This window comes from Mytilus galloprovincialis, chromosome 4, assembly GCF_965363235.1.
Source record: "Mytilus galloprovincialis chromosome 4, xbMytGall1.hap1.1, whole genome shotgun sequence".
Lineage (NCBI taxonomy): Eukaryota > Metazoa > Mollusca > Bivalvia > Mytilida > Mytilidae > Mytilus > Mytilus galloprovincialis.
In genome coordinates, this window is record NC_134841.1 from 94,289,126 (window position 1) to 94,307,913 (window position 18,788).

At 31.9% G+C, this 18,788-nt stretch overlaps 1 protein-coding gene across 1 annotated transcript; it reads left to right on the forward strand.

Annotated features, from left to right (window-relative positions):
• The first annotated feature begins 1,205 nt into the window (after positions 1-1,205).
• On the forward strand, positions 1,206-17,728 carry LOC143070849 (crystal protein-like). The gene is made up of 5 exons (XM_076244969.1): positions 1,206-1,368; positions 8,174-8,294; positions 8,664-8,853; positions 15,798-15,916; positions 16,516-17,728. The coding sequence occupies exons 1-5, from the start codon at positions 1,226-1,228 to the stop codon at positions 17,503-17,505; spliced, it is 1,563 nt and encodes a 520-aa protein (XP_076101084.1). The 5' UTR covers positions 1,206-1,225; the 3' UTR covers positions 17,506-17,728.
• The last annotated feature ends 1,060 nt before the right edge of the window (positions 17,729-18,788 follow it).

Consider the following 18,788-nt stretch of genomic DNA (forward strand, 5'->3'; position numbering starts at 1 on the left):
AAAACTTATATAAATCCGTCTCCCTTTATGGTTACTATTGGTTATCAATATGACGAACATTGGGCCATCTTGAATACCTTACGTTTAGTATACATAACAGAAACAATAATGTGTTTGTCAGAAAAATCAATTTTCATCTTTTTTGTTGAAGCTGATCTTCTGATATATTTTTATGTCGTGCTATTTACTCACTGGTGCACTGCACCTATCACAAGGTTTAAATGACTTAAGCTGTTCAAAGTTCTATTTTGGCAGATTGTTTTCCTGTTAGTAATGGTGTGAATTTTTCTGTTATACATTAATATATATTATTGAGTCCCCGGCCACTCCACCTTAATAGAATAGACGTAAGAAGACAGGGAGGGGACTATAATGCTTGATACCTTGAAATGATTATATCTGAAATACTGTAAAAAATATTTTTCGAAAGCTAACAATATTTTCTACTATAAAGGTTGAAGTATGGGAAATAGGAAATTCAAAAGCGAGATAACTCGAAGGTTTGCAGTTTCAGCTTATTTTGTAAATTTTTTTCAACGAACTGACGCTTTTAGAACAATGAACCATTGTATAAAGTGAACCCATTAAAAACAAAAAACAAAATGTGTATTCATATGAATTTATTTTTAATCTAAAATTTGTAATTTAGGCTGATAATTTAATGATGTATTTTCCTGCGCGTCATAATCCGGGTACTATTCCTGACCACCTGATTCCACTACTGTTATTTGTAAAGGAAATTAAGGAAATTCGAAATGTCCAAAGTTAATGTTTTTAGTGCTGTATGTTCATGTTTATCCGAATGTCTTTTCATTTAGTATATGAATTCCTTTTTACCATTTTTAACAATAATTATTTTTTACTTGTTTTGGACTGACATTTTCTCCCTCACGAAAAAATAACACCAATAAAATTTTATTCGTAAACTAATATTGAGAAACTGTTAAGTGAAGTTGTACAAAAACTGATCTAAATTCGATTCGTTTTCTTTAACATCAAGAGAAGAGTATTTCAAAAACAAATGAATAACTAATTTGAATATTTTCTATATCGTACCAAATGACTTGTTGTCACTGGTTAAAAATGATGAATAAAATGACAAATCACGTATATTTGATCTTTAAAAATCTTGTAGAATTAGAAAATATTTGTTATACGAATCTAATAACCTCAAACTATCACTGCAGGGCGTTAGGAAACGTCGATGAACAAATTAGTGTGTATAATGGAAATTGTGATATTTTGTATTATTTCTATTCAGTTTTCTTGTGCAGTATATGTCCAGACACAATACGGATGGGTACGGGGAGTACGATCTAGTGATGCGATATCTTTTTACGGAATTCCATATGCACAACAACCTAGACGGTAAGATTAATTAAGACTCAATTAAATAATCAAAAGTTTCAAACTATATATGTTGTTTTATTTTACGAACCATGTTTTATTATTTTCATTTGATTTGTTTCAAATAAATCTTTTCAAATTTCGTTTAAAAATCCTGATTTTTCTTTCTTTCGATGTATTTATATGTTTAAACATATTGATATTTTCGCGATCTTATAATTACAGCTCTTTGGTACTCTTATCAGCGTTTCAAAACATCTTTCTTGTTTAACCGGCTTGGACATTCGAATGTTTTAACGAAGTATTATCCTCTTCGAGACTCACAATTTTTAGTTTCTGCTCGGGAAAAACGATTAACCGATAAGTATTTCGTCATTTGACAATACCCTTCTTATATAATATAACTTTATTACAATTTGATGGAAAATAATCTTGTAAATATACCGTTTCCAAAAAAAAAAAAAAAAAAAAAAAAACCCTTAAAAAGTAAAAGCACGGAAATACTGAATTCCGAGGAAAATTTAAAACGGAATGTCCCTAATCAAATGACAAAATCAAAAGCTCAAATACATCAAACTGTCATATTCCTGGCTTGGTACAGGCATTTTCTTCTATAGAATGGTGGATTGAACCTGGTTTATACCTAGCTAAACCTCTCACTTGTATGACAGTCGCATCAAAATCTATTATATTGACAACGATGCGTGAACAAAACAAACAGACATAATAGGTATAAATGTCAAAAATAGGGGTACAGCAGTCAACATTATGTTATAATCTTAATCATCATAAAATCAACAAATATGCAACAAAGAAGCACAAAAAGGTTTTACAACCTTTATCTGATATATAACTTTCACCTGAAATGACAATTATTTATATGTATGGTTGATATGGAGTTTATATATATATATATATATATATATATATATATATATATATATATATATATATCCAAATTGATACGATATTCCAGGGCTTGTATTTCATATCATGATTTCCTTGATACGAAATGTCATTGCTAAACATCTAACAAATATGCGAGATGATTAAACTATTGAAAGCGTTAAGCAGAATTTAACTTCAACAGATGATTAGGTAACTACATTAAAGGTTTTTTTTGCTACATATGACAAAGGTTTCAGGCAATTTGAAATAGGTTTTGGTATTTTGAAATGTTCCAATAAAAGAAAATATATTATAAAAATTGTCAATAATATGGAAATATTTATGCTTACTAGGTAGTTTTTCGGACACCAATTTGTGTAAACATTTAATGTGTAGGCCCTAACCATGTTCCATCATAGTACATAATTGTAGTATTGCTGAAAGTTGTTTTTTAATGTGACCACAAATGGATGTATAATTGCTTCCATGTCGTACTCTTACTTAAAAAATAATATAAAAGCCCTGAATCTTTTGATCATTTAACGTATGTGCAATGTCTAAATCTTCTATTCGCTATATAACTACCTTTAAAATGAAATGTTAAGAATGACGAATACAAATGTAAACAATATAGGAGATATGGTATGATTTCCAATTGGACAACTATCCATCAGAGTCAAACTTACGTGAATTTACTCAAACATGCGACTTCAACAATGAACATAACCTATACCGGATTATTAGCTTTTATAGCCCCGAAATGACAAAATGTGAATTAACTCAAACAAACAATGGCTTATTTAAAACAAAACAATCAAAGAAACACAAATATGGTAGACAGCAACCAACAACAACCACTGAATTACAGGCTCCTAATGTTTTCTGCATATTATCGATCTGATTTGTTCTTATGTTGGGCTGTTACACTTCTTTGTTAGGTGAGGATTGAGTGCCTACAGACATGTTTAACCCCGCCCATATTATGTATGTGTCTTTCCAAAGTTTGTAGTTCAGTGGCTAGTTGTTAGTTCATATCAGTTATATTTGTTTTTCGTAAATTGTTTTGTTATAATTTAGCCCATTAGTTTTCTCAATTGAATTGTTTCAAATATTTCATGTCGGGGTGTTTGTCAATTGATAGTAGAAATAGGAATAGGTTTTAATAAATGTCACAATCAAATGAATGGTTGGTACCTTTATGGAACTTGTTTTTCCAATAAAAAGTAAAATCACAAAAATACTGAAACAGAAAGTAACTAATCAAATGGCAAAATCAAAAGGTCAAACACATCAAACGAACGGACAACATTTGTCATATACCTTACTTGCCACAGGCATTTTTTTAAGTAGAAAATGGTTGATTAAACCTGGTTTATAGCTAGCTAAACCTCTCACTGAAAATCGCATAATATTGTTAATGATGTGTGACCAAAACAAACTGACTTAATAGGTAAAAAAATGTAAAAAAATAAGGGTTCAACAGTCAGGATTGTTTTATTTTCTTTTAAAAATCATTTAAAAAAAAACAAACAAATATTTAAACAAACATAGACACAATAAAACAAGGACTGGACGTATAAGTACAGCAAAAACGAAAGACAAGAATACAAAAATTATCATAGAACAATAGCAGAATGACGGGATGTATAAGTACAGAGCCACGTCAATTGCATGAATACTGCCAAAAGCAGACTAAACAGTAAAAGTAAATTCATAAAGACATATTAATGAATACTATAACAAGTTTTTTAAGATGACAAACAACGTCAGTACCCAGAATCTATGCTTCAAGACCATCGTGTATTATTTTTGAAGTTGATACGGGATATTTATCAACAAGATCTTGATACCTTCCGATGAATTTTTTATTTGAAAAAGGACGAGACGTTCTTTGAAATACCTTTGGTAAATGGACTGTCTGTTCAGACACAGATGACGTTTTACAAAGTCTGAGTAGTTGCTGCATATTCTTGAATACCGAATAAGTTGGGACAGGTATATCCCATATGCAGGTGAAGTTGGTATATTGGTACTTAGGTGGGGGAAATTGATAATTTCTAAATCAAAATCGTTTCGTTTGTCAAAACTTCTGGTATTGAGAGATGATCGTGTATGTCAAATTCGAGGTATAAGTCTAAGAATTAGTCGGAGGAAGCCGTGTCTATTGTTTCTTTAATTTTTAGTTCTGGGGATATATTAATAGAACTCAATAAGAAAAGTTTGGATTGTTAATGGAAAGAACCTCATCAGTATATCTGAATGTCTAACTACATGACATGGCTTCTTTGATCTTCTTGTTTTTGACAAGTATCTAAACTCCGATGATTCATATGAAAATAAGAAAAGGTCGGCAAGGAGAGGGGCACAGATCGTTTCCATAGGAATGCCAACATTTGTTGAAAAAATCTTCCTCCAAATTCAAAAAATATGTTGTCAATAAGAAACTTCAGCATACTTATCACTTGTTCTTCTGTGAGTGCTGGTGTCTGTACTATTCATGCAAGACCAACATGCAAGGTGTGGTACAATACATGTTTTAATATTGATGGATATTTACTTAAATGACGTATATCTAATAACATGCAAAATACCGAGAACGAGCCGAATCTGACACCCTCATGTATTAACACCTGCTTGATTCTTATAAAAAAATAGTACATTTAGGAAAACTCCAATTAAAATTCAGTCATTGATTAGCTTGTCGAACATATATATATAAAAGTAGTTATTATGCATAAAAAATTGATAGAAATACCATCAATTTAACAATCATTGTCAAATGTTAATTACTTGTAAATTATTTACATGGGATGTAGATTTTCGATAATGAAGACTTGTAATACAAAATATAGGAACTGGTTATAACTATACTTTAATGTTAAGAAAATACTTGTTAGGAGAGGTCTTTGGGTTATAAGCAAAAAATAAACTTGCACAGAAACATATAGACAATCACTCAGTGTACATTGGTATACCACTTTATTAATGAATTTACTATAAGATCAGCGCACTGTTTTGTTTGTCTTTCTGTTATGGTTTTTGTTGTGGTTCCTGCCGATTTGAAGAGTATAGTGTTTGTTTGCTGGTTTGTATAGTTTGATCTTGTGCTGCGCAATTACACGGTTAATCCAGGTTTTCTAAGGGAGGATTCAGCGTTCGAAAACATTTGTAACTCCCCTAAATAAACCAAGTATAGATATTAGAATTGAAATTATGTAATTGCGCTAGACAAGCGTTACGTGTACAAAAGACTAACCAGATATGCTCGAATAAAAAAAAAACGTTTAAAAAAAAAAGTTAAAGAGCATTGAGGACCAAAAATTACAATTGGTTTTTTTTTTCAAATACAGACAAGGTCATATATTCATGAGGTAGAAAATCCTTAGTTTTTAAAAATTAAAAAAAAAAAAATGTAAATAGTTTAAATTTGCACTGAGTCGATGCCACTGCTGGTGGCCGTTTTGTCCCCGAGGGTATCACCAGCCTAGTAGTCAGCACTTTGGTGTTGACATGAATATCAATTATATTGTCATTTTTATAAAATTTCTGTTAACAAAACTTTGAATTTTTCGAAAAACTAAGGATTTTCTTATCCCAGGAATAGATTACCTTAGCCGTATTTGGCACAACTTTTAGGAATTTAGGGTCCTTAATGCTGTTCAACTTTGTACTATATGACTATTTTGGTCTGAGCGTCACTGATGAGTCTTATGTAGACGAAACGCGCGTCTGGCGTATTAAATTATAATCCTGGTACCTTTGATAACGTTTTATAATGACAATATTAATAATAATTCATGTCAACACAGAAGTGATGACTACTGGGCTAGTGACACCCTTGGGGAATTAACAGTGGCATCGACCCAGTGGTTGTAAATAAACTCATCAAAGATACCATGATTGCAATTTAGTAATTGCGCCAGTGTCGCTTGAGTAAAAAGGTAAAGAAAAAGTTAAAATGTTAACACACTTCATGTGCCCTTTCATGTTAAGAGTTGTTTGCTGTTTGTAATATTTGTTTCTTGTTTATTCTATGCTGGAACAGCTTATATTTCAAAAGGGTACGACTTGATAAATGTTAATATATCAGCAATTTGGTTTGAAAATTAACATTTCATATCAAAATCTTCCCATAATATATGATCAAATTAAGTATGTTCAAATGATTTGTACTTCTAATCATAATCTTTTGGTTTAATATGAACTAAACGGTTTACGTGTAAATCAATCCTTATTTTTTTGTATATTCTAAGAAGTCTTATTCCGTTTTTAGTATGCCAAGTCTTGACAAGAGAAATCATACAAGCGACATTATAATATGCATCATATCTGACATTTAACTCAATGTCATACATAAGAATACATCAGGCTATAACTTAAATGTACGATGAAACAAAATTTGTTTTACCAACAACAGGATAGTACATTCTAAAGTCAGCCTTCGAATGAAAATATCATATTAGGAACTAAGATTAATATCAAATAGATATAGGAAGACGTGGTATGAGTGCCAATGAGGATTGTTTAATATTTGAGAATTTAGAAAATGTAAGCAAATATGAAGCTTATCAAATATTCAAGCTACAAATAAAAAAAAAAGTAGATATACATCATTAGTTGTAAAATTGCGGAAACAAATACACTATGTGTCTCCAAATGGTCATCATTGAATAAGTGATTAACTGTCCAATATCTTACTTTGGAAAGAAACTTTGTAATTGAAACAGTGTGTTGAATCAGATTTATATGGACAAAAAAGTATCGACCTAAATGCCAGTTATTTTATGTCCTATCATGTAAATGTTCCAAATTGAAAAGACTGCATTTTCATACACCCCACATAGTCAAAAAAGTAAACCCTTTTTATACGTCTCTCCTCTATTAAAAGGTATATTTTACTACAGACAGCTTTACATACTCCAACATGTTTTACTATTTAAATATGTATTGTAAGAAAAAAATATCTTATTTCAGAATATAATTATTGTACATATTGTTAAGTTTATTTGAGTATATTTTTTTTATAAAGACAAGGCGGTACAACAATGTAATCATTTAATGCCAAAAGAATACATTTAAATTTCAATCTAAATGACATTGAGTATGAGTAATATTTCTTATTAGAATATGACATAATCATTTTCACTGAAGTTTTTCAGAAGTTTCTCATTTGAAACTGCTCTACCAATTTCAATCAAACTTGGCCTGAAGGATGCAGGTATCTAGTATAAAGTTTGTGTTCCGGGTAGCCAACAGACATGGCCATAATGGCCAAAATAAAAAAAATTACAAAGGGGATACAACTTATATCTTGAAAACTTAAAATAAATAATAAAAAAATTGACAAATATATAATAGATAATCAACAATAAGCGAAAATTATTCCCTATAGAAAGCTACCACAGGCCCGACACGACACAGCAATTGATTACAGAACGTATTAACCATCGACATGACCGGATGTATTTACAAAACAAAACCGAAAAAACAATTATGATAGATAGACCTATCACAACTATACAACAACAGTTGTACAGGGTCATGATTGTGAACGTTACATATTTAATGTGGCGGGTTAAAACATGTTTATGGCCTTACTACGTTCCTCGAACCTTGGTCAGTGGTGTTACAACACACTATAAAACAAACTGTATAAATCAATTAAAAGAGACTGGACTCATTAGTTCGACACAAAGCACACACACACATAATAAAAACTAACAAACAGAAATAGCATAATCATATATCCCAAATGGAAAGGTTGTGTTTAAATTTCAGTCTTAATGACATGGAGTATGAGCATCATTTCGTATTCAACTGTGACAGACTCAAATTCACAGAACCCAAGATGAGGATTACAAAATTGCGATTCTTTTATAAGATGATATATTTTGCTACAGTTAATATCAATTTGATGAAATTTGTTTTGCTCTTGTAGATGGGAGCATGCTATCCACCCTATTCCGTGGGGCGGAGTTCTAAATGCTACCAAACCACGACCAATGTGTATACAACCACCATGTGGCAGATTAGATCCTCCAGGGATGTGTCAAGAAAATGTAAGTATTAGTCACGTCAGATCTTAAAGTTCGTATATTTTACAATAACAAATAAATAAAAAGTCAAAAACAGACACAGAATATACATTTAAAAACGAAAAGCACCAATGAAATACATTTATACATATATATATAAAATTAATTGTCTGACGTAGTTGTTTGTTTTTGTTTTTCATCTTATACATGTTACAGTTGATGTGTTTCCCTCAGTTTTGGTTTGTGACCCTGATTGTTTTCCGTTAGATCGATTTTTGACTATTGCACAGGGGTATATTACTATTGCCTTTATTGTATATAATTTATAGAAAACAAACTTGCTTCTCTTTTACATTAAACATTTTCAAAAGAATCACTCCATATTTTCTTCAGATGTCAGAAAACTGTCATTTTGTGAATGTATTCGTGCCTTTGAATGCCAGACAAGGAAATAGAAAGACGGTGATGGTATTTATACATGGGGGAGATTTTCAGGCTATGTCTGGTGGTGCTCCTGCATTTAATGGTGAACATTTTGTCAACAAAGGAGATGTTATATTGGTAACGTTTAATTACAGATTAGGTTAGTATATTATTCTTTTTACTGTATTTTGATGCATTTCAAAACATTTTGTATCAACAGACAACATGAGATAATATATTACAGTTTCATCTGCACTCAGCATGGCAGAAGATCTATTAGCTCCATCCGTCCGCCGAAATTTTGATCCACATTTCAACCAAACTTGGCCTGGACGATTCGTAGGTTATTTAGTATAAAGTTTGTGTTCCGGTTAGTCAACAACCATGGTCGCCATGGCCAAAAGTAGGGGTGATGCATTAAGTGTCTTATATCTTAACAACTATAAAAAAAGTTGAGAAGCTCTACCATCTCCTTTTTTACTCCAATTATCAGATGTTTTCGTAATCAGTTTTGCGATTTAAAAAGTAAAATGTTACTGCATTAAATAACGATTTTGGACTTAACTTAGTGATGTTGCCTATTATCTGAAAATAACACTATAATTGATAAGTCACCGTACAACCTTCACCAAATCAGAAAGACTTATCACGCATACAAAGCTACAAACGACCCCAAACGAAAAAACAAATCTAACAAGAAAACAAATAAAATTGCCTGATTTATGTGCACCCCCCCCCAAAAAAAAACCAAACCCGAACAACAACTACGATGGACAGACCAACTACAACTGCAACCGCAGTACCACAGGATCACGACTCGGATCAGACACATACTAGTACATATAATGTGCATGGGTTAAACATGTTTTCGACCTCGTGTCACTTCCCGAACCTTATATAGTCGCATAACACCTTGCATATTGCGTTGGCTAGTTTTCTTTTAAACATATTATATTAATCATCTTATTCCATTCCTATGTAAAATTACTACTATATTGTTTTATGAACACAGTGATAAAAAAATCTTAAGAATTCAGGATTAATTACAAAAAGAAATATCCTCATACAATTGTTCAGAGAAATAGGTAACGTTTTTACAAAACAAGTAATAATTTGTCAATCAAAATGTAATACATTGCTAATTAATGTATCTTATTCATATTTGTTGTTATAACATTTTTAGGTCATAAATTACACGAAACTATATTTTTTTGTAATTACTTGCATGTACTGATCAACTAAGTATGACAACATTAAGTACATGTTAAGAAATATTGTAATGATATATTTGAAAAGGATAGGCTACATTATATGTAGATCTTACCTCATGAAAAGCTCTGATTCCTAACCAGCTCTGGCTATACTCTTTTGTACTACTAGTAGTATGTTTAGGTTTATCCTTCATTTTCTTAATAAGCTTTTGAAACATGGAACAAGACTTGTAATATATTGTGACTTTGTCTTTGGTTAACATGTCACTATATCTTATTCAAAGGCAATGAGACAAGAAACACGATTTGTAATACATGGTGACTGTTGTGTGCGAGATGCGTCACCATACTCTCCATAAAATACATTAATTCAAAATACATTTTTAGTTATAAGATTCGATTAAACAAGAAAGTATCGATGGATCAAAATGCTCCATTCAAACTATAATAACTCCATGTTCAGATAACACAGAAATCTGTGTCAAAACTCAAATTAAGCCTATCATAGGGAACATAAGTATTAAGCTGAGATGTTGTGATTCTGATACGAAATAGATGAATGCCCAAACATAGGAACGAACAAACGGCCACACAAAACGGGATAAAAAAAGTAAGATATTTTATTTTGTAACGGCCAGTAAAGATGTGCATTTTGTACCGATTTTAATACCGACAGTGTTGAAATTTCATCACCCAAACTAAACAACTTTGTTGTTGATTAAAAAGTCCAGCATATGAGTATAATCTTCAATGTATTTGTGAAGTACAAAGAGGTTTGACAGTCCTGGTGTAGAAATCTATTAAATGGGAGACACCTTGTGATCTATGTAGAACTAATAAGTGTGAGAGTCCAGACGTGAAAACAAAAATGTATAACAGATCGTGTTACACGATCAAAGAGGTGTGAGACTGAACGATAATGTGGAAGTGCACGAACATCCCGAACAGTGTGACAAATGTAGAACAAAGTGTAGTGAGAATCCAGATTCCAGAATCCATAATCCAGATTTCATTTGCTATCTAAAAAACAAAGAGACGAGAGAGTCCTCATGTTGAAATACAATTTTACGAGACGTATATTTGACATGCATAGAAGTGAGAGATATTCTAGTCATGGGTTATACAGCTGTGGAGTACAAAGATTCGAACGTTACATGTGATACACATTGATACATCTGTATAACCATAGATGTATACACCTATAGATCTATGGCTTTATACATCGATGGTAGAACGAAGAGTTGAGACAATGCTGATGTGGAAATCCGTGCAAAACAAAAATACGCGAGAGTCACGAGAAATACAAATAAATTAGAGATAAACTAACGTATATAGAGCAAAGAGATATAAGAGTTTTCAAGCAAAAATACAATAAAATGAAAGATGACATCTACAGATCGAAGAGGTGTGTAATGTTGATTTTATTTAGAGAACACTGTTATATCAGTTAAACAATCCTGATGTTCAAATACAATTACATAGAAGATACACTGCAGAATGTGTAGAGAAAATGTTTTAGAGTTCATAAGACAGATACAATGCTGCATAGATACAGCAAAGAAACATACACTTGAGAAACAATGTGACATCTCATACCATACCGGTCTTATAATTTATGACGCCGTACCCGCGTGCTGTCTACATAAGACTCGATAATTGCACACAAGTTAAAACTTGAATATCAATTTTACTAAAAGGTTAAAAAAAAAACAACAATAATCCAAAAATTTCACAAAAATATCTGCTAAATATGATTAAAGCAATCTAGACATGGGTAGACAAACCTTTGTGTTTCGGGTAATTCAACATTTAGGAACAGTAAATGACAGAAAATTAACAAATCAATGATTCATATCAATACAACTTCTACTAACTGCTGGTCTGGTTTTACCCTCGGAAGCGAAACGTCCACCAACAGTGCCATCGGCCCAGTGTCAATAAAACTCATCAAAGACAACAGGCTTATTTTAAACGCCAGATTCATCAGCCTGAATGAAAACAGTTGGAAGACCAAACCAAAAAGAAATTTGAAGAGCAATGGAAACAGATAATTCCAAAATTACAGCAAAGTTTTGCCAAATACGGCAATAAGAACAAAAAGGTGTGCGCTAACTCAATTACATTAAAAATGAGATGAAATAGACAAAATTAAAAGGTTTGAACAAATGCAATAACAAAACAGATACACTGACATATATAGAACAACAAGGAATGATAGTCGTGATGTGGATAATGACATTAGAGATATACATCTATAGAACAGAGAGATGTGAGATAATGACATTAGAGATATACACCTATAGAACAGAGAGATGTGAGATAATGACATTAGAGATATACACCTATAGAACAGAGAGGTGTGATATAATGGCATTAGAGATATACACCTATAGAACAGAGAGGTGTGAGATAATGACATTAGAGATATACACCTATAGAACAGAGAGGTGTGAGATAATGACATTAGAGATATACACCTATAGAACAGAGGTGTGAGATAATGACATTAGAGATATACACCTATAGAACAGAGAGGTGTGAGATAATGGCATTAGAGATATACACCTATAGAACAGAGAGGTTTGAGATAATGACATTAGAGATATACACCTATAGAACAGAGAGGTGTGAGATAATGGCATTAGAGATATACACCTATAGAACAGAGAGGTTTGAGATAATGACATTAGAGATATACACCTATAGAACAGAGAGGTGTGAGATAATGACATTAGAGATATACACCTATAGAACAGAGAGGTGTGAGATAATGACATTAGAGATATACACCTATAAAACAGAGAGGTGTGAGATAATGACATTAGAAATATACACCTATAGAACAGAGAGGTGTGAGATAATGACATTAGAAATATACACCTATAGAACAGAGAGGTGTGAGATAATGACATTAGAAATATACAGCTATATAACAGAGAGGTGTGAGATAATGACATTACAGATATACACCTATAGAACAGAGAGGTGTGAGATAATGACATTAGAGATATACACCTATAGAACAGAGAGGTGTGAGATAATGACATTAGAGATATACACCTATAGAACAGAGAGGTGTGAGATAATGACATTAGAGATATACACCTATAAAACAGAGAGGTGTGAGATAATGACATTAGAAATATACACCTATAGAACAGAGAGGTGTGAGATAATGACATTAGAGATATACACCTATAGAACAGAGAGGTGTGAGATAATGGCATTAGAGATATACACCTATAGAACAGAGAGGTGTGAGATAATGACATTAGAAATATACACCTATAGAACAAAGAGGTGTGAGATAATGACATTAGAGATATACACCTATAGAACAGAGAGGTGTGAGATAATGGCATTAGAGACATACAACTATAGAACAGAGAGGTGTGAGATAATGACATTAGAAATATACACCTATAGAACAGAGAGGTGTGAGATAATGACATTAGAAATATACACCTATAGAACAGAGAGGTGTGAGATAATGACATTAGAGATATACACCTATAGAACAGATAGGTGTGAGATAATGGCATTAGAGATATACACCTATAGAACAGAGAGGTGTGAGATAATGACATTAGAGATATACACCTATAGAACAGAGAGGTGTGAGATAATGAAATTAGAAATATACACCTATAGACCAGAGAGGTGTGAGATAATGATATTAGAAATATACACCCATAGAACAGAGAGGTGTGAGATAATGGCATTAGAGATATACACCTATAGAACAGAGAGGTGTGAGATAATGACATTAGAGATATACACCTATAGAAAAGAGAGGTGTGAGATAATGGCATTAGAGATATACACCTATAGAACAGAGAGGTGTGAGATAATGACATTAGAGATATACACCTATAGAACAGAGAGGTGTGAGATAATGACATTAGAGATATACACCTATAGAACAGAGAGGTTTGAGATACAATTGTCGCACAGACATACTGTGTTATAAAGAGGTACGCGAGTACTGATTTGAAGATGTCATTACATGGAGAAACACTTACATACATCAAGAACAAGTGTTAGTGTGCTAATGAGGAAATTCAATGTTAAGAAAGATAGATAATTAGTGCCATACAAGAATTAGTGTGGAACATCTATCTTTGATAATATACAACTGTTAAATAAAGAACAATAAAGGGGATATAAAGTTGTAGTACTTAAATCGGAAGAATATTAAAGTGAAAGAAAAAAAACATTACATTCAGATTTACAACTTCAGACAAGTATATCCTTTAGATTTCATTAAATAGCTGTTTCATTTTATGAAGAAAGAAAAACCATTACATGTCATGGATGTTTTACAAAGAAAGTAAAATATCAAGCATTAACAGTTACAATAAAGGCAGGTTAATTGCAGTTAATGGGAAAACGTTTAAACATTTGTTTTTGAAGTATTGTTGGAAGGAGAAACGACTGTAAATTTCTGTCAATTATCTATAATAGACTTATGATACAGTGATGTTTATTGCGAAAGTGTCAAGTTCTTATAACTTTTAGTGTGTTTTTGTATTATAGAATGATGAACATTTGATAACCTAGTCTGAGAGTTGACAAATATCGCAAAACAAATATGGAGCATTTCTGCCATTGCTACATGAAACATAGGATTTGTAATTGTAATAGTTTCCAGTTCTTTTGCATTTATCTATAATTTTAGTACTCGGTCTGTGAGTTATAGAAATTGAAAATAGAAAGACAGAAGATACCAAAGAGTGAATCAAAATTCATAAGTCGATGAGAGAGAGAGAGACAGACAAAACAAAAAACAAAAAAATTAAAAATTTTATCGCAGTTCTACCATTGTAAACATAATAGACAACTTCTGAACTAGTAGTTAAAGATTATTCACAGATTGTTTTGTTGAAATAAAGCCATATCTGACTAGAATCAAGCACAGTCACTTTCTCTTACACTGATACATAATACATTCCATAAAAAAATCCTCTGAAAGGAAGACAACCAAAGTTTTTTTATATGGTTTATTTATATTTATGAAAATGAAAAATTGATAATTGATGTGTCTCTTTCTTCAACTTTCTCTATGCGATACATTTGTTGTACAGTTTTATTCATTAATTGATATGATGCATTGATTGGATGCACTTAATTTCTATACAAATAATGCATTGTACTTCTTAATTACCATTTATACTAGTTTATGGAATAAATATTAAAAAACAAGTTTTGAAAGTATACTTCTCTTGAGAGAATAATTCAGGGGTCTGATTTATTTGTAATTTATTTTGAAAGTCATTACGTTTATTACCTGTTAACCCAATGGGGTAAAATAAGACTCGTATAACCTCCTTGGTTAAACTAACAAAAATATTTCCATTATAGAATATTATATCAGTGAAGGATACATCAATAAAATACGCACCTCATAAAGCAATATCTCATAGAAGTGTGGCTTGTTTTTTTTTAAAGCACATGGCACATGGCTTAAACAATGTAAATGTTTTGATTTTACTTCTTTCCTTGATATGGTACATTTATCGTATTTACTTTTTTCACTATCACTATAAATAGGTTGAAAATAATTATTTAACTCATGTTACAAGTGAATAGGTTTTCACTTGCGCTAAAACGTGTGTCTCTAATCAATTAAAAAGGAATATTTCAAATGTGTTGCAGCCTTTTCTTATATATATACTTCTTATGGAGAGTCGTTGACTCCACTTACATATTTCAATCTTTAAGGATAATTTGTGTTTTGGGTATAAAGGAAATACCTCAAAGAGTATGTGTATCTAATAGAGTATTGATTCGAATCTATAGATACAGAGGATTCGATTCTATATAAGCCATATTTCTTTATAATAGAAGTGTCAGGATTTTTAGTTGAAAAAAATATGATTTTTCTTTTTAATAGGAGTTCTAGGATTTCTAGTTACGGAAGGAGTGACGGGTAACTATGGTATAACAGACCAGAGATTGGTGTTATTATGGGTACATAACAATATTGAAAGATTCGGAGGCGATAGACGAAATGTAGGTTATCTTTAAAAAAAAATAGTTAAAACACCAAAAAAAGTAAAATTAAATTGTTTGCCAAAGCAATCTTATCTCAAAGATAAAAAGACAAAAAAAAGTATAAAAAAACATATGCACGTGTTAGTCGTCTGGCATTTGCGTCAGTAAGTATAAATGGCAGCATTTAAAACTATATCCCTATAGAGTGTTTGCATAAATATTCATAAAGTGTAAATTAGTTTACAAAAAAAATGCAAAGATTTCTACGTCTAATCCTGAAATGGCAAATGAGAGAAAAAAACCCATGTTGAACGATGAGAAAATTGCATAGATTCGGAGGATAATGAACAGCAACGTGGGGAGATTTCAACCTCTTTCCTTAGTTTATATCTATATATTCCTGTTAATTTTAATCAGCTCGCCCCTCTTACTTGGATTATGTTTCCAAATTTACAATTTTTTTTAATTTTTATCGACGAATTATCATGTAAGCCATCAAATATATAGGCTACTATATTGTTTGGATGTTGTTAAGTTGTTCTTCTGATTCATTCAATTATATAAACTAGTTACAACTGACGACAAGCAATCAGAACTATACTGTTTTATCATTTCAGGTCACTCTCTTTGGACAAGGCGCTGGCGCAGTTTCTGTCGCAATACATATGACATCACCAAAATCTTTAGGACTCTTTCGAAATGCAATCCTTCAAAGTCTACCTTTTAGTTTACGTCTTAAAACTGTAGATCAAGCCAGGTTACAAGGACAAAATTTCACTTTAAAAGCAGGTTGTTCAGATTTAGAATGTTTACGAAAAAAATCACCATGGGATATCTTAGATGCTCAAAGTAAAACGAGTTTACCATTTGGAACCGTGTTACAACGATTACGGCAGTGGGGTCCACATGTAGATGGAAACGATGTATCAGGTGATATACAAGCTGGCTTCCGGTTTGGGCGAGTACATGATATACCCCTTCTAATAGGGACAACAACTGCAGATGGTGCCGACATAGTCTTTAAAACATATCTCGAGCCATTGAATAGTGCAGCTTTTCGCACAATTTTAGCACGTCTAAATCCCACTCATGCTAGACTATGGTATAACTTATACACTCCACGAGCAAATGATGATTCTAGGCGAGAGTTAACGCAGTTTATCACAGATTTTGTTTATACATGCCCAACAAGAAGTTTTGCTTCTGACATGACTCGAATAAATAATACCTGGGTATATGCTTTCGGTCGGAATATGGATTTTTTAAATGGAAGTAGGAATTCTCCACATTGCGCGATCAGTGCATGTCATGGTTCAGAACTTGCCTATTTATTCCAGAATATCAAGGATTTAGGGTATAATTTTACTATGCCTGACATGCAACTGTCAGACGAAACCTTAATTTACTGGACAAATTTTGCTAAGCTGAATAATCCTAACGGTAATTTAGACACAACCGACCCAGGAATGTTTAACTGGTACCAATATACCGGTAGGCCGCCAGTTATTCGAGCGGTACTTGGAATAGGACACCCACAGTCTTCTATCCAAACTGATTACAGGGGGACAATCTGTAATATGTTTGATAACAATAACTTTAGAGCTTGATGCTGATATGTATTTAGTTTTTATGTAGTTTACACGTATTTATTTATAGTAATGAAATAAACACTCGACAATCAGTATTATGATGCTTATATATATCTTCATAGGTAATGTTTGAGAAACACTGCTTCGTTAGCTTCTAACTAAATAAAAAAGCGTGAATCACTCCATGCTGGATGTAATCATCATTTCGAGGCATGTGGTGTCGCTATAGGATTTGACGGCAGTTTTTAGCGTTTCTTGTTTTTTTCAATTGTAACTGAGACTTAAACATATAGTAGTCTCAGATTGGAACCAAAATATGAGAGTCAACACACTGTTCGCAACAATAAACTAATGCCTTTACAAAATATCAGGCTTTAAATAATTTGGGGAGTTTTTGATGTTGGTTGCCTTTAAGTGGGACAAATAGAAAGAAAGTCGACATACTATATAATATAACTATTTACTCAGGTCTAAACAATATTTTAAGCTTTCAATAATCTATGCATGGAGTTTTTGGGGTTGGTTGCTTTTGAGTGGTATCAAAAAAGGAAAAGTGAACCTTAGATTCATAAAATTCATATATATATATAGTACAATTTTATTATTCATTAATTTGAAATTTAAGGTTTTTACTAAGCGCAGATCATCACATTTAGTATCAATAATTAAGATCAAGCTTTATATAAGAGAGCACAAGACACTCGCCGCAGATAAATGTTTAGCTCTATACATTCAAGTTTTCTAACAAGGGTGTATAATTATGCGAAATCCGCAATCAATCCAAAATCAGCCAACATTCAAATAAGATCTCTGTTAACCCTGAACACATATTACTATACCTTCGACGTAAATAAATGTAAAAATAAACCATAACAATCAAAACAGATGCCTGTTTATCGAAACAGTCTACGGACAAGGACCTTCCCAAGACCATCTTAGGACATGTAGTTCAAACGTGTCGCAACTTTTATAGGATTTCTTCTAGGGTATAGACACCAGTGATGGTTCGTTTTGATTAGGATATTATAGTGAAATGTAAAGTATTGTTTGAACTTTCACTTTGTTATTTGTTCCAGGTTATTTTATTTCAATCTAAAAATTATTTTCGTTTGTATTACATACTCTATCAAAATACTTTAAATGTAAATTTTATCGACGTTAAAACAAGGAAAAATGTTTTTGAGTGGATTTTATAAGAGTTTTACCAAGGAGGTGTTAAAACTGCTTGATATTACATATAATTTTTTGCAAAAACCATATTACACTTACAATCCCTCATTGATAGGGCGGAACGAAAACGA